This window comes from Vulpes vulpes, chromosome 4 (assembly GCF_048418805.1).
Source record: "Vulpes vulpes isolate BD-2025 chromosome 4, VulVul3, whole genome shotgun sequence".
Taxonomy (NCBI): Eukaryota; Metazoa; Chordata; class Mammalia; order Carnivora; family Canidae; genus Vulpes; species Vulpes vulpes.
In genome coordinates, this window is record NC_132783.1 from 117,617,663 (window position 1) to 117,640,418 (window position 22,756).

The window sequence follows — 22,756 nt, forward strand, 5'->3', positions numbered from 1 at the left end:
TCCCTGCCTTGGAGGGCCTCAGTTTGTCTGTATGTATAATGGGGGGCTAACTTGTTTTGGAGGGCTTCCTCATCTTCGCCCCCCTTTCCCCAACCCCACTCCCCTGACCGACTGTGGCCACAGAGAAATGGGACAGCAAGTGTCAGAAGCCAGGAGAGCCAGGAAAGCGAACAGCAGAGCCTCGGTTCCCTCATCCATCCCACAGAAGCTGGAAACCCCTGTGCTGCCCACATCACGGTTCTCGGCAGTCAGGAGAAGGGGTAGGAAGGATGACCTCACTGGTGTTTATTAACAGTAAACCAACAGAACACGGACAGGCTGGGGAGACGGCTGGAGGGAGGGGGGTGCGCAGGCGGCCCATGAGGGTGCCCTGCCCCACCCGGGCACATTGGCAAGCTCCGCATCTCAGGGAAGGGGGGACCCCAGGACAGCCCCTCCTGTGCCCAGGGCTGAAGATGCCAAGGCCTCTGGCCACAGGCTTGAGGTGCTGGCTGCCCTTGGCTCTCTGCCTCCACCCTCATGCCTGGGCCCAGGGACCCCCGTCCCCGAGCAGAGTGTGCAGCATCAGGACAGATGTCGTGTGTGCAGACCACCTCCAAGGCTTCTAGTCGCCCTGGCTGACCCCGGCAAAGGCCAATTTCCCAGCAGTGCCTGGAGCCAGAGGAGACTGTGAGGTCCACCCGAACAGGGAGAATGGAGTGGAGGGGCTTTGGGGCCTGACTAGGACCCCTCACGCCCACCTCTCCACTTGGTCCTCTGTCCTGATCACGCCCGTGCTCCCTACACCCGAGGGCATGGGGTCCAGTGAGGGAAGCCAAGGGCCCTTCTTAGAAGTGTGGGGTCAAAATAAAATAACTGTTTCTCTGGAGGGGGAAAAAAGTGTGGGGACCTCCTCCTTTCCCCACCCCCACCCCCTCAGGCCACCAGCCCCTCTCGCCCGCCCTCCCCACGGGCCTCCCACCGCCACCCTGTCCCCTCTAATCCACCCTGCACACTGACCCTGAAAGATATTCTATCTAAAGCGCGACAAGATCATGCAAACCCCTGCCCCCCCTTGTCCCCTGCTCCCCTCCCCCTCATTCAACATTGCCCCCTGGACCCTGCTGTAACCTAGTAATACCCAGGTCTCTGCCCTGGGCTCCGAGTGGTGGTGGAGAGCCCAGGGGCTACACTGGGGCCTCCACACCCTGCCATCCTCCCAACTTCCCATTGTCCAGGGCCCTCAGACCTCACCACCTTCAGGAAGCCTGGCCCTGGCATGGGAGCCCATAGGCTCTTTCTCTCATTTCACTGCGAACCCTCGGTGCCCGGGGAGCCTCGTGGGCCTCGCCACACCCCGAGCATCCCTGCCCAGCTCGGGATTCTGGCTGTTTGAAGTGTGTGGGGCAGGCTCCCCTAGAAAAGAGAGGAGTCTGGGCCCTGAACAGAGAGGCAAGAACGATGCCAGCTTCCAGGTAAGAAAGGGAACTGGTTGGCCAGGAGACCTGGGGTCCAGTCCCCTCTGCCATGCGACCTTGGGCAAGTCCCTCCTCCCTGGCCACAGTTCATCCACCTGCAGAATGAGGACTGAGCTTCAAGTGGGTTTGTGTGCGTGTGTGGAGAAGGTAGACACAGGAGAGGCAGAGGCCACAAGGAAGGACTTGCACTGGGGACCCACCGTGGCAACCTCTGCCGCGGGCCTCCCAGCACCCCGCAGGGCACGGCCACCCTTTGCAGCAGGCAGGGCCTCCTGTCCGCCTGCCTCCCGGCTCACATCATAGACTCCTCCTCCTCGGCGATCTCGCGGTCCACCTCGATGGCAGTGTTCTCAAAGCTGGTGATGCCTCCGTACTTGCGCATGTGCACCATCAGTGGCTTGGGCGACTGGCTCCCCGCCAGCGTGGCCACGTACATGCCAGTCCGGTTCTCCTCCAGCGACGGGCCCCAGTCCATGGCCGGCCGGCTGGCCTGCTGGAGCCGCTGTGGCAGAGCAATGACAGCGGTGAGAACGGGCGGCGCTCACGGAGTGCTTCCGGGGCCAGGCACCCGCAGAGACCTAACCACATCACCTGGTCAGCCCTTGCCACGATCCCGGGGGGGCGAGGGCAGTGGCACCTCCCCAGGCGAATGAGTCACCTGCCCAGATGAGAGTCCTGCTCTGTCACTTGCAAGCTGGGTGGCCTCTGGGCATGGGATTTAAGCTTTCCGTGCTCTACTTCCTCCTCTGTAACTTGGGGATCATGATGCCCTCACAGGGTTGTCAGGAGGCACCGAGATGGAGCAGTTAGCAGGGTGTTGGGAACAGGCTAGGGTCCGGTAAGTGGCGCTGCTATGATTACATGCCAGCCAATCCAGGAGCCCGCTCTGGGTCCCTTCCCCTAACTGCTGAGTCCTAAGCAGCTGGGAGCTTAGGGGAAGAGCCATGAGCTGGGAGCCTGAGGCAGGGATTGTCGCTGACCCTCCAAGCGTCTCACATTTGGCCTCGCTCTGACTCTGATGGCTGATCTTTCCCCCTCGAGCCCGTTTCCATGGAAGGAGCGACGTGACTAAGATAATGACTAAGTCTGAACGTTCTAGGGTTCCTCCCTTCCCAGACCACATTCCCAAAGCCCTCTGCCTGCCCTGAGGGGAGAAGAGCCCCAGACCCTTCAAGGAGGATAGACGACCAACATTAAGTGGAGCCTACTGTGTGCAGATTCAAGGAGGAATATGTGTGCGGTGTCCTTAGCCCAGGGTCTATCATGGCTCCATACTCCAAGCATAGTGACACTTACTGAACTGCTACTGTTGTAGAGCACGTGACCCCCCTGCTCAGAAACCTGCCACTGGCTTGTCATTTCACTTGGACTAAGGCCCAAAGTGCTTACCACAGCCTCCATGTCCTGGCCTCTGTCTACCTCCCTGATCTCATCACCTGCCACTCTTCCACCGGCACCCACTGATCCAGTCTTGTCAACCTCCTTGCCACCTTCAAACATGCCAGCCTCTCCTGCCTCAGGGCCTTTGCACTGATTGTCCTTCTGCCTAAAATGCTCTCCCCTTAGACATCCACATAGATCATCTTGTTGGTTTCACCAAGTGTCTGTCACCCCCTCACAGAAGTCTTCCCAGCCACTCTGGCCAAAATACCTTCCCTCATTCTCTATTCCTAAACTTTGCTTTTGTTTCTGTTTTTTATTTATCATTAAAGTATAGCACTTACCACTATCTTTATGTATTTGTTTATTGTCTGTCTCCCACACTAAAACACAAGCTCCCTGAGATCAAGGACTTAGATTTGTTTCCAATTGAACGCTAGAGCCTAGACCAACACTTCTCGACCTGAGTGCTCTGGATATTTTGGGCCGCAGAGTCCCTGTGTAAGAGCTCTCTGCGCACTGGGGGATGTTTAATGGCATCCCTGCTCTCTTCCCGCTGGGGGCCAGTAGCATCCCCTGTGCACATTATCCTCTTACGACAAGCAAAATGCCTCCAGACATTACCAAATGGCTTCTGAGAGCAAAATCACACCCGTGAGAATCCCTGGTGGGGAACAACACGTTCACCGTGTCCCAGCCCTGTGATAAGTGTGGGCTGCTTCATCCTTACAGTGTCCCTGGGACAGGGGCATTATGACCTTCACGCTCCACCCCCACAGATCGCATCCGCAAGTACAGTTCAGCGAGGTCAGTGAACTTGGCTAAGGTCACACGGCTAAGAACTGGTGATGCTGGGGTTTGAACCTGGGCGGTCTGACTCCATCCTAAACTTTTAAAATGCTCTGCTTTCCTGCCCCTCCCATTCCTCACTACATTGATGAGCTTCTTTTCTTCTCACAGCAACCCTTAGGGGAGGGATCACTGCCCTTACTTTAAGGACAGAGAAAAGCAAGTTTCAGAGAGGTGCATTAACTTGCTTAAGGCCACACGGCTGGCAAACGGCAGACCCAGGATTCCTCCTAATGTGTCAGTGCTGGAAGCCCTGGTCTCTGGAGCTGGTACTTGGAGCCAGCCAAGGACTCCTCTGCGGTGCTCACCACCCAACAGCATGGCCCTCCACCTGGTTGTTGGTGGCTGCGGCAGCAGGGCAGGAGGGAAGCTTAGAGAGGCTGGGGCACTGTGAGTCCAGGGGGTTGGGGCCCCCCACCCTGGGCAACACCCCTCTCCTCCTTCCCTTTGCAGACACCTTGGTTCTCCAGCAAGGAGACAAGTTTCCCTTAGTAGCACAGGTGGGGCTCCCAAGGTTGGGAGAAGGCAAGGGGTTAGCTCCCAGTCACACAGCAGCTCTGTGTCCACAGAGCAGGGCTGGACCCCAGGACTGCCCTGTGGTCTGGGTGGTGCTGCCACAGCCCACTTCTGCCCTGAGCCTCTTTCCAGGTGGAGATATGAAGGTGGGGTGAGGGCCAGCGGAGGTGCAGTGTACGGGGAGTCGGCACACTAGGGTGCTGGCAGGCAGGCTGGGGGCAGTGGGTGGAGGGGCACAGGAGGCTTGCCTTGCAGCCAATCCCAGTGGTGTAAATATCCCCGCCAAGGTCATTTTCAAGTAACCAATGGTTTAACAACTGGCTCACAACATCCCTGAATATTTAGCTCTTAGCTCTCATGAACCAGTACCAGCTGGCTCCAGCATACCTCTGATGGGATATATGGGGTGTGTGTGGGGGGGTCCCTAGGCTCTCTCTGGACCCTAGCAGGCTCACTCAGCTCTGCTCACTGTGACAGCCTCTCCCCAGCGGAGGGACGCCACACCCATGGCCTCAGAAGTACAGAACGTGGTGAGGCTCAGAGAGGGGCAGAGCATTGCAGTGGTCACACAGCATCATGGCACATCGACAGGCCCACTCCCCTGTGCTGAGACCTGCAGATCCCCATGCCCAGACAACTTGCATCCTCTGCTTTCTGGATTTCTTCACAAAGCCTGTTGTGGGCAGGGCTCCCACCACCAGCCCATTCCCAGGTTACCCATGCACTGAAGCAGAGAGAAGGGTGACAACTCACCTTCTGGGGTCCCCATGTTGCCTTCTGACCCTGAGTTCCATAGGGGAGCTTTGGGCTGGTGACCAGAGTTCAAGTCCTGACCCCTGCCCCACTCACAGTGGCACCCTGGGCCATTCCCTTGTCCTCTCCCCAAGACATGCAGGCATTGGCTGACATCTGTGGTCTTTGGATTGGGCTCCCCCCACCTCAGATGCCCCACGGGTGCCAGGGGCAGGACCCTAAGCCCCCTGAGCCTACCTCTTTCTAAGCAGGTCTGAGAAGATTCATAGCTCAGGCTACTAGTTGGAAAAGCCCGTGAGGCTTGGGTAAGGTGCTGGGGCAGATGTTTTCTGTTCTAGCAGGTGGGCCCAGGGCAGGAGGGCCGGGCAGACAAGGGCGGGGCAGACTTACCTCCCAGAGCGAGCCCTCCTCTCGAAGCACAGCCACCAGCATGCCGGCCGGGATCATGAGGCAGGACAACAGGCCCATCAGGATTCCCAGCAGCTCCGCCCAGGCTGGGAAGCGGTAGCTGCCATACTCTGAGGGCTGGTACTTGACGATGCTATACACCAGCAGGGCCTGTGGGCGGGGGCCCCAACATGACGGTGGGCTTCTGGTAGGCCCCAGAGCTTAGGATAACCCAGGTCTAAGCTATCTGAAGGCTGGAGAGAGCTCAGCCCAGAGCCACCCAGTGTCAGAGACAAGCCTGTCCTAAGCTGTATAGAACCTGAGACCATCTATCCTTGGAGCCTTTGTGAGGCCTGAGACAGCCCAGCTCTGAAACACCCCGTTCCTGAGACAGCCTGTGTCTGAACTCCCATTCCAAGGCCGAGAAGCACAGACACACACCAACACACCAGCCTAAAGCCCCAGCCCTAAGGCCCTGCAGCCAGGGAAAGCCCCACTCATTTTGCTAAAGGAACGTGTGGGTAGGCCCAGCACAAAAGCTGGGGGCATCAAGGGGGAGGGCAGTAGACCAAGATCCCCATGCCCACCCACCCCTCAGCCCTGACAGAGGTCCACTCTGGGCCAGGGTAGTCCTACCAGCCTGAATACCCAGAAGGGGACCCTACTCTCAGCCCTGGGTCCCAGCCGGCAGCCCTCCTTCCCACCCGTTACCAGGAGCGTGGCCGGGGACAGGAACAGCCAGCAGGCCCTGAAGTAGAGGCCCGGCTTGAAGCCCAGCATCATGTGGATGTCTCGGCAGAACCTCTGGATGCCTGCACAGGGGAAGACAGGAGCATGGCCCCACTGGCACCTCCCAGGAGCACCAGCAGCCCCTCCTCCACCCCACTGCGCCCACTGGAGACCCCGGCCCTTGGGAGCAGGGACCCAGTGCAGGGGGGTGCTCCACAGTAGACTCCCATCCTCCCACTGTGGGGAACCTCAACTCCCTAGCCCATGGCCCCTCTCACCATACACCCGGGTGACGGCGAGGCATGTGGTGATCACTACCACCATTAGCCCGAAGCTGGCACTGTAGTCATCCAGAAGCACCAACCAGTACATGCCTCCCTAGAACACAAGTCACAGCTCTGGGGTTCCCTCACCCCAGTCTTGCTCCCTCGTGCAATCCCTTCTCCAGGCAGGGAGTGGACAGGAAGCAGCCAGGTGATGGCAAGATGATGACAGTGTGACCATTGTCCACCCACTGAGCCTTTATACACATCATCTTATCGGAGCCTCACAATGATCCTAGATGTAGGCTCCCACTTTATTGGTGGGAAAACAGGCTGAGGAAGGTAAAGCCACTTGTCCTGAGGTCCTTCAGTAAGTGTAGGAGCCAGGCTTGAAGCCAGGTCTTTTATATTTCAAAGCCAGGACTCTAGGCCACAGGGCCAAGCTGCCTTGGGGGGAGAGAGCCTGGGGTGGGCTAGCCTCCTCCCAAAGAGGAAGAAGCAGGTGGCCCCTTGAGTAGTCACAGACATTGCTGCAGGCACCTGGCCTTGCCTCCCCCACCACTCTCCCTGCACTCACATCGGTGGTGAGGACCAGCCCCATCAGGTACATGGCCACGCAGATGAGCCCCGAGAACACAGCCTTTTTGGGCCGCAGGTAGTATGGGAACTCGTCCGTCACAGCTGTCACGATGGTCTCCAGGAAGGCAAACTGGGGAGGAGAGAAGGAGGTGTCAGAATTCTTGCCCCACCACACACACATACACACGTGCACAGACACACAAACTCACACAGACACACACACACTCAGATATACACACATCACACAGACACACACATACACATAACACATCACATGTGGACACACAGACACACATCACACAGGGACACACACAGATGCACATCACCCCGCAAGGTGCGTGCCGGCACAGACAAGGCTCACCTGGCTATCCAAGCCAAGAGTCAGGAGCATAAAGAAGAAAAGGAAGGACCAGAAGGGCGACAGAGGCAGCATGGTCATGGCCTGTGGGTAGACGACAAAGGCCAGGCCGGGGCCTGGGCCAAGGGCAGAAAGGGTCAGCAGCCCAGGGCATGCACGAGGTAGGCCCCCGCAGGCACACTCAAACATAGAGGGTCACTTACACCCGCTTGGGTACACTAGGGTCACCAAACCCAGAGATGCACACTGACTGCACACTTGTAACGCTTAACTCCTAGGACACAGGCCAGTACATTGCCGGTGTGCAATGAACACAGAGTGATAAAATAAATGAATTAATAATGAGCACAAACACAAGACTCACTAGGAAACCTCATTTGAATACACTTATGTACACCATCATTTACACAAACAATCCCACTCCACACATACTTAGACACATCCTGGCACAGGACACTGATTCACATCCATTCACTGGCACAAGACATCTTGACACAGGAAATGACTCATTTGGACAAGCAAGGCGAGTTGCTGAGATGTAACAAAACAGAAGACAATCTCGCACAGAAATTCATTTCTCTGCAGACACGGGTTGCCCACCCACACCCTTTGCACTTGGACACCCAGAGACCAGGTAAGACACGTTCCTTTGCATGTGCGCACACCCACACACACACTGGCCACAGCCATCCACAACCTTGCAGGTCCACACGTGTGACCCCTGCCCAGCCCCAGCTGTGCTCAACACACACCCTCACCCACCAGCGCTGGGCAGCCTGCCCACCTGCTTTGGCCACTTGGTCCACAGGCACACCCAGCTCCTGAGACATGTAGCCCAGCACAGAGAAGATGGCGAAGCCAGCCAGGATGCTGGTGACGGCATTGCCCAGAGTGACGATGAAGGTGTCTCTGCCAGGGGAAGTCCAGGCACACAAGCCCAGGCCGGAGTGAGCGGGCCCTGCCTTCACCCCGCAAGGCCTGCCCTGGCCAGCCTCTCTCCTCCCTGCTCCGGCCCCAGGGTCTGTCAGGCTGCACTGACCTGTAGATGTTCTGATGAAACGTGTTATAGGAGGCAAAGGTGAGCAGACCCCCGAAGCCCACACCCAGGGAGTAAAAGATCTGAAGAGCAGCTTCAATCCACACCTGTGGCAGGGAAGAATGCAGAGGGAGAGCAAAGCGAAGGGGCTGGCACACCACAGCCATGTCCAGGGGGCCAAGGAAAGAGGAGGGAGGAGGTGGGGCGAGAGCTAGCCAACAGGTCCAGGGGACGGCGTGGTGAAGAGCCTGGCCCAGAGTAGGCCAGGAGGAAAAAAAAAAAAAACCTCTCCTGGCCTCAGTTTCCCCATCCAGAATCTAGATGATCGCTAAGGTGGGTCCAATTCTGAAGGAAGTCGTGTCTTATGTAAATTCTCAGTAGATCCATGTTGACAATGAGCCCATGGAACCCCTTTACTTCCTCCTTGCATTTGGAGGGCCCTCAATGTGATTCCCTCCTTTGTGGCTGTATGGCTTCTCCTCTCTGAGCCTTGGGACCTCCCTCTGTAAGGCAGGGATAGGAAGGGGAGCTGCCTTATAGGGTGGCAGTAAGGATTCATGACTACCCACGTGCCAAGTACTAGGGCAGGGTCAGGCACTCGTCCCTTAACAAATAAGAAATGTTAGCCGTCAGCAGCACTGTTTCTGTCATTACTAATGTCCTCCTTGGGGTTTGGAGTCAGACACATCTGGGTTGGAGCTCCAGCTCTGCCACTCCCTAGCCATGGGACCTTAAGCTTATCACTCTTTTGGGCCTCAGTTTCTTTGCCTGTAAAATGGGAGAATAATGTCTACTTTTTTTTTTAATGTCTACTTTTTTTTAAGGTTTATTTATTTTTTTACTAATCTCTACATCCAATGTGGGGTTCAAACTCATGACCTCAAGATCAAGAGTTGCTTGTTCCTCTGACTGGGCCGGTCAGGCGCCCCAGAATAATGTCTACTTCTGAAGTAGAAGAATAAGAAATGAAAGAGACACAGTGTTGAGCACAGAGTGTGGTACCAAGGGCCCACCACGCGGAGGACTCCTACCCGCTGCCCTCTTTTTCTCCAGGGGGCCCTCCTCCTTTTGCCCCCTGGCTTAAGGCCTGATCCCTCCCTCTGCGCCCCAGCCCCGAGAGCCTCACCTTGGAAGACAACAGATGGTGGAACTGGGGGGTGAGATAGAACTGGATGCCCTTCCAGGCCCCTGGGAGCGTGACTCCTCGGACCAGCAGCATGAGCAGGATGAGGTAGGGGAACGTGGCCGTGAAATACACCACCTGAGATGTGATAAGTGGCGATGGCAGGCAGGGGGGACCCTGCTTCTACCCTGTTCCTCTTCCAGAAATCCCCGTCTTACCTAACTTGCCTCCTCAACCTTTGGGTAGGCCAAGCTGAGAACAGCCATCATCTATGATGCTTCTCTTTCCCTCCCCGCCTCCCACCCTCCACACACAGATCCTTCATTAAAACCCTGTCACTGCTTCCCGAGGTGTCCCCAACCCATCCTGTTTCCAGCTCTGCTGCGCCCCGCTCCAGGCCACCCTCAGCCCTTGCCTGGAGGCCTTGTCTAGGGTTTATGAGACTCTCCTCCTGCCATATGCCCATTCCCTCACCCCCCAGCCCATGCAACCCATCCTGTGTGGTCATCTGCCACTGCACATTCCCAAAGTCCCCCCTACCCTGTCTCCATCTGTTCCCAAACCTCCAGGCACTTCCTTGGTAAACACCACCAGGTCTCAAGTTTCCCTCTGCCCGGATTTGCACCTTGATCACTTCTCTCTTTCTCATTGGTTTCTACCCTACCTTTCTAAATCTTTCTTTTGGTGCCACTCCTCGTGGGTGACACTTCTCAGCACTTTGCACAGGGACAAGTTCTAATTTATAAATGATTGAGTAAACCATTCAGAAGGCTTCCAAGTCTTTCTAAGTCAGCTTCATGGTCCTTTCCATCCTTCATAACCTCAGGTGGACACCTGTGGTTTTGTCTTCCTAGCATCCAGCTGGTCTCCTTCAGATACCAATCCTCTGACTTTCCTTAGCTGGGGCTGACTCCATTCCCAGCTCCGGGGATGGGCATATGACGAGGCCCAGGCAAGTACAGCACCCCACCCTCCTGAACACAGTGACTGGTTCAGGGATGGGTACATGACCCTGCTTACACAGTGAGACTCAGTTCTAGGGGTTTTGAAAACTGGGGCAAGAGAGAGAACTCTTGGTTAGGCAGGTAAGATGGAAGCTTGAAGCTGCTAAGGGAACCCTCATGGAGAATGAAGCCTGAGAAGGAAGCCAACTGGAGGAAGGCACTCCTGAGAGACCCAGAAAACCATATTCCTGATGACACCCATTGAATCCTTAGACTAGCTGTACCTGAAGCACACCCTTTGGACTTTCCAACAGACCAAATGGGCTCTAGTCACTTGTACCGACACCTAGACCCACCTTCCAAGCATCCAATAAGCCAACTTGCGGAGCCTCTTCAAAGTGCCAAGCACTGGGTTAGGGTACAAACTTGAGCAACAGAGAGGTCCGTCCTTGACAAGTTTCCAGTCTAGTGAACCAGTGAACCAGCCTAGCCACCGTCCATCCTTACCTCCAAATCTTTCTTCAGGCAGTGCTTCCCACCCTCCACACCCCCACCCCCACTCCCAACCTCTTCCCAATTCATCCTCTCAGGCTCAGTCCATGCCCTGCTGCCTCCTCCAGGAAGCCCTCACCCCTCCCAGCCCCGCAGGCCTCTAGGACCCCCCAGGGCTCACCTTGCCCGAGGACTTCACACCCTTGAGGATACAGAGGAACACGATGACCCAGGCGAGCAGCAGGCAGAGGCAGAGGTTCCAGCGGATCTCCCCGGGACTGCCAATGCCCTGGCTGCCTTGGATGTGGAGAACGTAGCGGCTGTGGGGGATGAAGATTTGAGTGTCCTCTGGTCACCCTGCCACACTCCACGGGCATGGGGTAAAGCTGTGGCCAGCAAGGTTACTATTACTGGTGTCATCAGCATCACGATTATCAGCAGTGTTTACTGAGCATGATTATCCAATAGGCTGGTGGCACAATTTATACTTCCTTCCTTTAAGCCTCACAACGACCCTCAGAAATACTATTATCATACCCACTTCAAAGATAAAGTATCAGAAGCCAAATACATTGTGCATGGTCACACGGCTGGTCGGCGAAGAGCTGGGATTAGAAGCCAGAGTCCACCTAACACCAGTACCGGGATTTGGCCTTCCAGGTACAAGCTGAGCCCCCCGGGGATGCTGGCCCCTGTCATCACCCCCTGTCATCACCCCCCTGTCATCACCCCCCACCCCGGCAGCTCGGGGCCCTCCCAGACAGCTGCTGGGCCGGCAGTGGCCTGACCTCCAGTACTCCTCGCTGGGGCTGACAGTGCTGGTGAGGTTGAGGGGCAGGGCCCCATTGCCACCCTTGGAGCCTCTATGCTCAAGGCAGAGGTCCGTGTTCCACCAGTTGCCACAGTGCTCCCAGGGCAGGTTGCTGGTGAGGGAGGCGAAGAGGTAGAAGAGGACGTAGGCGATGATCATGTTGTAGTAGATGGCCACCAGGCCTACGATGAGCAGCATGGCCGCGCCGGCACCTGGGCGTGCGGGAGAGGGGGCTGCCCTCAGGTCAGGCCTTCCTGTGGGCCAGGCTGTGGGGCCTCCAGAAGCCATCCTCCCTCTGTGGGCTTCACTTCCCTCTCTGCCTAGAAAGGCTGAGGCATGGGGGGCAACCTCCCTGCCTCCCCCAGGCCAGGACCCCTGCCATGACTTACGAGGCCTCACCTTTGAAGAGGGGACTGATTTTCCAGACGGCCAGGGGTCCCAGGCTGGAGAACTGGCCCAGAGAGAGCTCAAGGAAGAAGAGAGGAATGCCACAGATGGCCAGCATAAGGAAGTAGGGCACGAGGAAGGCGCCTGGAGGAGGAAGAGGAGGAGGAGGAGGAGGAGGAGGAGGAGGAGGAGGAGGAGGAGGAGGGTGGTCGGCAAAGGTCTCAGGTGGGTCAGCTCCTCTGAAGCCCAGCCCCGCCCCCGTCCTGATGGTAGACACCTGCGACCCCACGGAGTCCTTCTCCTGTGGACTGGGACTGATATATATCAGATCACTGAGGGCTAAGGGGGCTGGCGGGGCTTTACTCACCTCTGCAGCCCCAGTGCCCGGGGCAGGGCTGGGCTCAGAGCAAACACTGAGTGAGTGAAGGAACACTTGAGGGAATGCCCTGCCGGAGAAAGTGCAAACTCCTCAGTAGGAAACAAACGCCCTCAGGATCTGGCCCCAATCTACCTCCCTGTGTCCTCTCTGCCATGCCACCTTAGGTGCTGGCGGCTGCCACCAGTCGTCCCCTGTGCCCCACACCCCTCCCCATTGGCTTCTCCTATTGGCAGCCAGCTCCTTTAGAAAACTGCCCACCAGGCTCTGGGAGGGCTGTCGGTCATGCTAGCCCCCTACTAGCCACCCCTTCAGGGAGCCAGGCCAGTTAAGACACCTTCCCTGAGATCCTATATGGACGCGCTCAGAGAGAACAGCTCTGAGGATGAAGTCATTGTAGAGTTGTCTGTGGCCACCTCCCTCCCCCACCTGCAAGGAGGGAGCTGGCCCCAGGAAAAAATGAGGTCAGCACTGAGAGAGAAACAGAATTGGGAGCCAGGGAAAGGGAGAGCAGACAGGACTGTGGCCATTATGGAGTTCCTAGAGCATCAGAGGCCAGCTCCAGTCTCACACTTTCCGGTCACAGCAATTCATCTTTTCCTTGCCTCATCTCCTATTTGGACTATTTCTGTCACTCTGCCAATAGGTGCTTCTTCCAGAAGTTTGGCAGAGACGGAAGGAGGCTTCGAGGGTGGGTGGTGGGAGCATACTGGCTCTGGACAAAGTAGTCCTGGAGGTGGAATGTTGGGTCGGCCACCGGGTGACCTTGGACAAGGAACCTGGCTTCTCCAAGCCCTGTCTGTCACATCAGGGCAACCGTACCCGCCCAGGAGGGTTGTCATCGGGGTTAAGTGAGAGCACCAAGCCTGGGGCTGGCAGATGGTGAGTGCTCAACCCCAGCTATTGTTAACAAGACTCAGATCAGTCACTTGATGGCAAAGCAGGGACAACAGAGGATTGGTTTAAGGTGGGACGGACTTGGTGTTTGCAGTCTGAATGGAAGGAACCAGGAGAGGAGGACAGATTGAAGATTCACAAGTGGGAATGACGGATGGAGTGAGGTCCTGAAGGGAGTAGGGGAGGAGGAGGGATGGGAGAACTTTGAGAGCACAGTGATCACTGCCAGGCAGGTAGGTACAGCCTGCTGTCATGAAGCAGAGGCAGCTTCTCTGCCCATCACTCAGGGCCCAGGCTTTGCAGCCTTTGTGAGTAGGAATCCACTCTGGGCATGGGAGAGAGAGAGGAGGGGTTGGGGTGATGAAAAAAGACAAGGCAGAGAGAGCTCAGTTCTCCCAGCCCCATGTCACTGCTTTCAGTGAATTCCGCTCAAGGCCATCTGGGAGGTGGTGGCCAATGTCACTGAAAAACTCACTCCACCCCAAGCCTTGGCCTACTAGCCTAGATGCCCCACAAGCAGCCCTTCGGGCCTCTACCTCCTCCGTTGGTGTAGGCTCGGTAGGGGAACCGCCAGACATTCCCCAGGCCCACACAGTAGCCAATGCAAGACAGCAGGAAGTCCAGCTTGCCCGTCCAGTTGCCCCGGTCTGCGGCAAAGTCCACATCCAGATCTACATCACCCTGGTCACTGGGGGTCATCAGCAGGTCTGGGGTAATGGGCTGCCAGTAAAAGAGACCAAAGGGGTGAAGGAGAAAGAAGAGGCCAGGTTGTGACACATCCCGCCCCACACCCAAAATAAGAATATGAAATCAAACAGAGCTGAATATGGAGATACTCTCCTGGGTGAGGAAATCAAGTGCTCTGACCTGGGCTTTCGCATTATACATAGGAGCCCCTGGGGGTTGCAGGTCACTACAGACTTATGAGGCCAGCAGGGTGGCTCAGGCACAAAGAAAGCCAGCTTGATCTTAGTTCAGTTGACACAGAGGTCAAATCAAGGGAGGTCCTATGCTGATGACGATGACGATGATCTTAATAATGGTTACCACGTACTGAGCTCTTATTATATGCTGATTTCATTCTCAGAACAACACTGAGCTAAGTGCTTGTTTAAGCGCTGTTTTATTTTTTAAAGCTTTTATATTTATTTATTTATTTATTTATTTATTTATTTATTTATTTATTTAAAAGATTTTACCTATTTATTCCTGAGAGACACACAGAAAGAGGCAGAGACATAGGCAGAGGGAGAAGCAGGCTCCCCACAAGGAGCCCAATGTGGGACTCGATCCCAGACCACGGGATCATGCCCGGAGCCAAAGGCAGGTGTTCAACCACTGAGCCACCCAGGCATTCCTTCATTTGTTTATTTGAGAGAGAGAGAGAGAGCATGTGAGAGAGAGAGAGAGAGAGAGAGAGAGGGAGAATGAGCAGGAAGGACGGGTAGAGGGAGGAGGAGCAGTAGAGGGAGAAGGAGAAGCAGACTCCCTGCTGAGCAGAGAGCCCAATGTAGGGGCACCATTCCAGGACCCTGTGATCATGACCTGAGCCTAAAGCAGATGCTTAACCAGCTGAGCCACCCAGGCACCTCTTGGTCCTGGTTTGCTTGTTTTTTAAGATTTTATTTATGTATTCATGAGAAACACAGAGAGAAAGAGGCAGAGACACAGGCAGAGGGAGAAGCAGGCTCCATGCAGTGACCCTGACGTGGGACTCGATCCCGGGTCTCCAGGATCAGGCCTTGGGCTGAAGGCAGCGCTAAACCTGTGAGCCAGCCAGGCTGCTGGGTCCTATTTTAATCATGAGGACCACTGGAGCTCCAAGAGGTGTCAGGACATACCCGAGATTTTACAAGGCTGGCTGGTGGAGAGCTAGTTCTCAAGCCCAAAGCTTCTCAGTGGTGAAGCTCATGTCTCCAACCTCCAGGGCTGCCTTTTGCTATTCCATTCCAGGCATGGTATTTTAAGAAAGACACAGATAGCTTGGAGCATGTCTACAGGGCAAGTGGCCAGACAGGAGGGTGCTCAGAAGAAGCAGTCACAGGAGGAAAGGGTTAAGAAGTAGGGGCCCTTAGCACAGATAGAAGAGTACTTGGAGGGAACACAAGCTACCCCAAGGGAGGAATTCGATTTATGCTCTGGTGGCTCAAGGAGGTCTACAGAGGACTGTGAATTTTAGTTCAACATCAGGAAGAGGCTACTGAGTTCCGATCTATCTCACAAAAGTCCTAATCTTCTTGTCACTGCAGGAGAGATGCATGCACAGAGGGGACCAGAAGCCAGCTGTCCCTAACATCCCTGCCTGCGATTAAGGAGGGTGGAGAAGTCCACTGGGCATTCTCCCTCCAGACTGGGGCTGGGAAATGGAGGCTCTCCTCCAGCTGCTCGGAATGCTGGCCCGGCAGATGAGTTAGGACATCTGTGAGCCACTCAAGCTGAGGGCCAGCAAGGAAGCCCAAGGACATCAGGCCAACTACCTAAAATTCAGAGAGCAGTTCCCCAAAGTGTCTCCTGGAATGGGTCAGAAGAAAGGGTTAGCCATGCCCTTCCCACTTGCCTCTGAAATTCAAACCCACGGCAGAGAAGGACGGAACTGCAAAAAAAGCCAACTGTCAGGAACCTGGGAGGCTCAGTGGTTGAATGTCTGCCTTGGGCTCCGGGAGTGATCCTGGGGTTCTGGGATGGAATCCCACATGGGGCTCCCTGCAGGGAGTCTGCTTCTCCCTCTGCTGTGTCTCTGCCTTTCTCTGTGTCTCTCATGAATAAATAAATAAAATCTTAAAAAAAAGAAAGAAGAAAGAAAGAAAGAAAAGAAAGAAAGAAAGAAAGCCCATTGTCTAATTACATCACTGTTCCAAGAGAGGAGAAAGGACCCTCCTGCTTCTCTACTGAGGAATAGTGGTGAGAAAACAGTGATACCTCTGGACTGGGAGTCAGGAGACTATAATTCTAGTCCCAAGTCTGTGCCACTTCATGGTGTGACTTGAGGGAAGAGTTTTCTGGGCCTCAGTTTCCCCATCTTGAAACTGAGGGAATTTAATAGATCAGTGTTTCCAAAAACTCATCCCTTGGGATGTTCATAGACGCTCAAGACTTCTTCTTGAGTCAAAGAAATTGGGGGAACACTGGATTAACACAAAGCAAAACAGTTTTCTTTGTTGCAGGACTTGTCAGATCCTTTAATGCATCAATACCCACTGGGACTATCTAAATGGGGATTAGAATAGACAGTGTTCTGCAATTCTATTGAAGAAAAGGGTTTTAAGAAGATTGCATGCTGAGATTTACTCCGAGAAATGTAGGTCCATCTATTAGTCTTCTGGCTCTAATGGCCTGTGAGGCAAGCTTCACCAGACCCTCAGCTAGAGACACTCACAGCCGTTGAAGACCAGATTGGCTCCTAGCACAGGGATTCGGGAATCAGCTACTGACCAGGTATTTTTTTCCCCTAAAATTGCTCTTCCTGGCACCAGCCAAGTGGGTGTCCATGCACAAATTGGGTGGTGACAGAGGGGGTTTTGCCGGGCATTTGTCCTGTGAGCATTGCCAGGATAAAGAGGTGGAAGGAGAGTGCAGGTGTCATAGGACTGGAAGCATCCAGCTGCGGTGACAGGGTCAGGCGATGGGTTTGGGGGTAACAATCTTGGTTGGCTCTCGGTGACAGTGGCGACCATGGTGACGATCCTGCCTGAGGCTGGCTATTGGCCAGAAGGGCAGTGATAACAGGGACAGCCTGGCATAACTATGGGTGATGGAGATGATGATAATGAACGTGAACAAGCTGCTTTTCCAGTAATTGGGCTTGTGGTGATCTCAGACATGCTGGGCTGAGGGTAGCAGCAGCCCCCAGACCTATCTGAAACCCGCCCCAGCCCTCTGAGCACCCTTCCACAGTTTTCCTCCCCGGCTGGGTGAGTACGGGCCCCCTGGAATCACTCCCTGCCAGGTGAGCTCCGGGAGGGATGGAGGAGCAGCCAGTTGACACCGGCCCCTGAGACAGGGTAGCGTGGCAGGCCGGTCACCCTATGAGCCCCCCAGCCCCATCAGGCCAGCTGGCAGGAGGGCCCAGTAATGAGGTTCCTCTGATCCCTCCTGAGAAGCTGCTGCCCTTTCTCTGCTCACAGAGCAGTCCCGGCTCTCTGTTTCCATGGTGACAAGAGTTCCAAGAGCAGGATGCTGCCAGCTTTTCTGTCCCCCTCCTCCCCCAATCAGAGGGAAGCCTGCTCCTGCTCCAGGGACAGGGGACTGGGTCCTCCAAAGATAAGCCAATCCCAAGACCACCCGGAGCCCCCAAGCCCACCATGGGCCGAATCCCAGGAGGCTGGCGCATGGAGAGGATGGGACTGCCTGGGAGACAAGTAACCAAATCAATGGGGCAGCGTTGGAAGCTCGGTGAGTCGCTTCACACTTCCGCCTGGGCGTGAAGGATCCCACCTCCGACTCCCCACTGCCTATCCCGAGTCACACAGGAACGTAATCCTGAGTTTGTCAGGCCTGCACCCCCTCTGTTTAGGGACCAACAGATGTAGGTCACCAGCAGTGGCAGGCTCTGGGAGAGGTTAGCCTGCCCCAAGCCAAGGCTCTCAGACCTTCTGCAGGATGAGAGAGACAATAGAAATTTGGAGTCCAACTTCATCATTGTGCAGATGAGGAAACTGAGTCTCAGGGAGGGGAAGGGATAAGTCCAAGGTCAAATAGCAAGATAAGGGCAGAGCAAAACCAGATTCCACACCCCTGACTTTGAGCCCAGGGCTCATCTCTGAACAATGCTATTCCCTGGCTGATACCTGGCATTTCCTCCCTCCCTGCCCCCTTCACCTTGAAACCAAGGGAGAGGACACTGAAGCCAGGTGGCCCCACCCTGCCCTGATGGTCCTAGGTTGCTCAGCCCCTCTTTGGGAAAGCAGCAAGCTGCATACCCTATGTCTGTTTTCTCCTTGTCTATAAAGTGGGGATAACAAGACACAGCTCCCAGGTAAGGCTTTACAGAACGTGGCTATACACACGGTGTGGCCCTGTGGCAGTGAGGAACAGCAGCTCTTGTGGGGAGAAAAAGGGGAGAGAGTAGGAGAATGGAAAAGAGTGGGGAGCAGGACCCAAGAAGACCCAAGAGACCACAAACAGCCCCAAGAAGTCACTCATGTCAATGAATAAAAAAGACCCACTTATCACAGTGGTTCTACACCCAGCTGCAGGGTGGGGCGGGGTGGGGGAGAAGGCCAGCTGGGCGAGAAGGCTCGAATGAGGGGCAGGAGGGAGGGGGATGGGGGTGGAAGTGGTCAATATAACACCAGCCCCTCAGAGTCCTCTCTCCCATCTACCTCTACCAGCCCCTGCGGGGTTACCACATCCCCCAGGCCCCACTCAGGAACAGTGGGGCCTGCTTTGGTGCCTTGATACTGGAGCTAGATCATCAAATGATAGTCCAGGTTAGAGAATGGACTTGCCCAAAGTCTCAGGGTAAGTGGTATCTGCAGAAATAGTGCCCAGGAGTTCTGACTCCTTGGCTAGGACTGGTACTTCTAAGCCAAAAGCGAGAAAACTTGACCCAATACTCTTCCTCCCTGCCCACGCCCCGCCCCCACAGGCTACTTGGCTCGGGGGTCTAGCCCCACAGGAGAGGTGGGAGGGGCTGTGGTCTCCACCAGGGCTCCAGAAGCACAGAGCTGGCCCTTCTCTCATGCCAGCTTCCACCCCACCCCCAGATCCCGTGGGTCTCCCTCTCTTCCCACCCTGCCCTTGCCTCCGGCCAGCCCCGCTGATGGGCAGCCTGGGGTCTTAGCGGGGGAGCTAAAGCGGATGGGCAGGAAGCAGGTGGCGGCCCCCCCGCAGGGCAAAAGCCCGGGCAGGAAAGACAGCGTCCCCCTGCTGGCTCCGCGAGGCTGCTTCAGGGTAGAGCGCACGCAGGAGGACCAGGGCGGCTCCCCGCCCCCCACCCCCGAAATTAGTCCAGCTAGAGGCTGGCGCTCAGCTCTGCTCACAGCCCGGACCCCAATCAGCCCCTGGGGGGAACGGCTGGAGTACTGGGAGGGTGGGCGCCCGGCCCCAGACACCCCTACCCCGTGCCTCCTGGGGGTGCAGACACCTGTTCAAGGGCCTAGCCCACAGAGCCCCAGCCCCATCACACCACACCCGGACCCCCAGATGGGGAAGGCCGCGTCGCCACCCCCCCCCCCCCAACCCCCGGCAGGCTGTGACCCCGCCCCTCCTTGCGACCTAGCTCAGCCCGGCCTCCCCCGAGCCCTCTCAGACCCTCCCGGGGCCTGGATGGGGGCGGGCCTCTGCACCCCTCCCTCAGGTGCGCCCCCGCCCCGGCGTGCGCCCCCGTCCTCGTGCCCTACCTTGCGTTGGGGAGCTCCCTGGAGCTTCTTCATCTTGGAGGGCGGGCTGCCGGGGCTCCCCGGCTTGGCTTCCCCCGAGAGCCGAGAGCGAGCGAGCGAGCCCGAGACCGCGCCGCCGGCCGCCCACTTTGCCCCGGCGGCTCCCGCGCACCGGCTGGGGGGGCGCGGGCGCAGGCGCTGCCGTCTGGCGGCTGCGGGCGCGGGGCGCGGGGCGCGGGGCGTGGGGCGCGGGCCGGGCGCTGCGGACGCCCTGCCTCTCCCTGCGCAGCGCCCGAGCCTGGGGAGGGGTGCACGGCTGCGCCCGCGTAGACGCCCAGACAGACGGGCTGACGGACCGACAGCCGGGGGATGCGCGCGCCCCCGCACGCAGAGCTGCGGATTGGAGGGGCCCGAGCGCAGGAGGAGGGGGGTCCGCGACGGAAACCCTTGGAGGTCTGGAGGCCTCGGCCACCGTCTCCTGCGTGACCTTGGGCAAGTAACCTGCCCTCTCTGGGCCCCCCTTTCTCCCATTGGGCAATGAGAAGGGCAGGCCACGTGCATGGACACTAACAGCCCGCTCCTGGTTCCGCCAAGCCAGTGCCTCCTCTTCTTTGCTGTGTGACCTTGCCCACGTTAAATAAGATCGCCCCCCCTGCCTTTTCATCTGGAAAATGGGGATAAGAATCTTACCACCCTTTCAATAAGGTGAGGAATCCAGGGAGATTGTGCCTAGAAAACATGTAGTGCAGGGCAAGGCGCATAGTAGGGGCTCAGTTGACATTCACTGACTATGAGTTGCCCACTCTTGCCAACAAAAGGAACAGCAGCCATGAATCAGGTATTTATTCAATCGTCCTAATCTACCAATATTGATTGTACCAGATCCTGGGCCAGTTCGTATTGTCTCAACACAGTGACCTGGAGGGACAGATGGTATCATCCTTATTTTACAGATGGGCAAACTGAAGCAAAGAGGTTAAGTTACTCACTCAAGGTCACAGAGCTAGTGAGTGACACGACACCAGTGACAGAGTCAGGCCTCATGGACCTTCTGGGTGGTCTGGAACATTTCTCCTTTCCCTGGGATGAAAGAGATACAGGGAGGTTTGGGCAAGAACAGATAGGGCAAGTGTCACCATGTTGCGATGGCTTGTGACTTAGATGATCACCCGGGTTCTTAGCCACCAGTATGACCCCAGGAATGTTATAATTTCACATCTCTAAAATGAGCCATCAGGGACGCTGTGCCTGACTGACCTATCAAGGCCTTGTGAGGGTCTGTGTGAGCCTGTGACTAGAATAGGAAATTATTAGCTTGAGTGTTCATGCCCATTGGTCTCATATATGCTAGTGGATCTGGCATATGCATTACAAATCATGCCCCTTTCACTCCAGTGTCCCAGTTCAGTCACTAAGCCATAGTGCCTGAACATAGTGGGTTACCCTACCATCAGCCACAACCCATTGGGGAGAGTGAGCATAAGGGCCTGTTGTCTCTCGTACCCCTGGAGCCTAGAAGGAAGCAATAGGGGTTTATATGGGAGCACAGGCTTGGGTAAAGGGCCTGGCTGGGTCCTGGGCCCACCTCTCCTCCCCAGGTCCCACCCAGCTGCTCCTTCCTTTAAGCATGTCCTTAGAACACCTGGGTGGCTCAGTAGTTGAGCATCTGCTTTTGGCTCAGGGCATGATCCCAGGGTCCAGGATCAAGTCCCACATCGGGCTCCCCACAGGGAGCCTGCTTCTCCCTCTGCCTATGTCTCTGCCTCTCTCTGTGTGTCTCTCAATAAATAAATAAAATCTTAAAAAAAAACAACAAACCTGGCCTCAAAGGGCTGGCTAGGGGTTCTCCAGATGCAGGAGGAAAGAGCCCTTTAGGCATGAATGTGAATGGAAGAAGCCTTCTTGGAACCCTACTGTGTTCATTGGATGAAGGATTATATCCAGTATCTAACTTATGATTCTTTCCAACAGCTTGGGAAGACTGGTTTGTGCATCCCTGTTTTGCACCTGAGGAAACTGTCTCAGAGGAGTGAAGTCATATACCCAAGGTCACACAGAGCACGGAATCTCTGGGCTTTGGAGAGGGGAGAAGCCCATGGCTCCTGAATCCAAGAAGACCCAGGCACGACTCACCCCTGCCCTTCCCTTAGGGCCTGTCAGTTCTCTTACAGCACAGGCTATAGCTGTGCTCAACAACCCCATCATTAGACCCAATGGAAGGTCAGAGAACTACAGGAAGAGGGACTAGAGGTGAGGCATTGGCTCAAGAGCCCTGGAAGACTGGCGTCTTTATGGCCCCTTCCCCATTGTGCCTGCTTCCCCCGGATTCAGCCCTGGGGGGAGCCGCCAGCCTTGCAGAAGTGGGAGGGAAGAGGACTGGATCTTTAGCCTTCCTCAAGCAAACGTGTCATAGGGTGACCACTGAACATCCCTGGCAGTCCCTGGGGCTGTGAGTGCAAACGGATCCAGGCTCACACTTTTCAGACGGGGACACTGAGGCCCAGAATAGGCAGGCAGGACCCGCACAACTACTGTGTAAAGCAGAGGCGGGGTTACTCCTGGCATCTAGGAGTCTGACCCTGCACAGGCTCTGCCCTCTAGATCCTCTGCCCTATCACTACAACCCTTGGTGGGAAAGTCTGGTCTTCATCAAACAAACAAAACCCCAATATTTTCTAGAAGATATCGTCCACGTAAGCCAACCTGCCCATGTAGGCCCCAGTCTTATGATCATACAACTGGCTATGAGATCAGCCACCAAGCACATTTGACAGTTGCTACAACCACCGACTCTGCTCCCTGATCCCAGAGGAAGTTTGTGTACTTTTGGGCAGAATGACCACTTAGGAATCCTAACCAGTAAATAATCTATCTCCCTTCCCCCTCTTCCCACCTCTCCCTCGTTCTCTCTCTGTTTCTCCTGGTCTCACATCAAACCAGAATGGAGATGTGTGCTGATTTAAGGAAAGTGTTAGATGAAAATGTACTTCCTTTTATTATATAGAGAGATATTTTTAAGTGCATATAAATAAACATTTTTAATTTGCTAAAACGTTCAGACTTTATCACTGCAGAGCATGTGTTTTGTTACACCAGCGA

The 22,756-nt window shown here is 55.8% G+C and overlaps 1 protein-coding gene across 1 annotated transcript; it reads right to left on the reverse strand.

Moving 5' to 3' along the window:
- Positions 1-270: 270 nt before the first annotated feature.
- On the reverse strand, positions 271-20,080 carry SLC6A7 (solute carrier family 6 member 7). Its single transcript, XM_072756892.1, has 14 exons — positions 19,679-20,080; positions 13,874-14,057; positions 12,077-12,208; positions 11,655-11,889; positions 11,048-11,186; positions 9,434-9,568; positions 8,311-8,414; positions 8,056-8,180; positions 7,275-7,387; positions 6,912-7,043; positions 6,350-6,449; positions 6,054-6,154; positions 5,346-5,513; positions 271-1,959 (listed from the first exon to the last, which is right to left on the reverse strand). The coding sequence occupies exons 1-14, from the start codon at positions 19,709-19,711 to the stop codon at positions 1,750-1,752; spliced, it is 1,911 nt and encodes a 636-aa protein (XP_072612993.1). The 5' UTR covers positions 19,712-20,080; the 3' UTR covers positions 271-1,749.
- Positions 20,081-22,756: the final 2,676 nt, after the last annotated feature.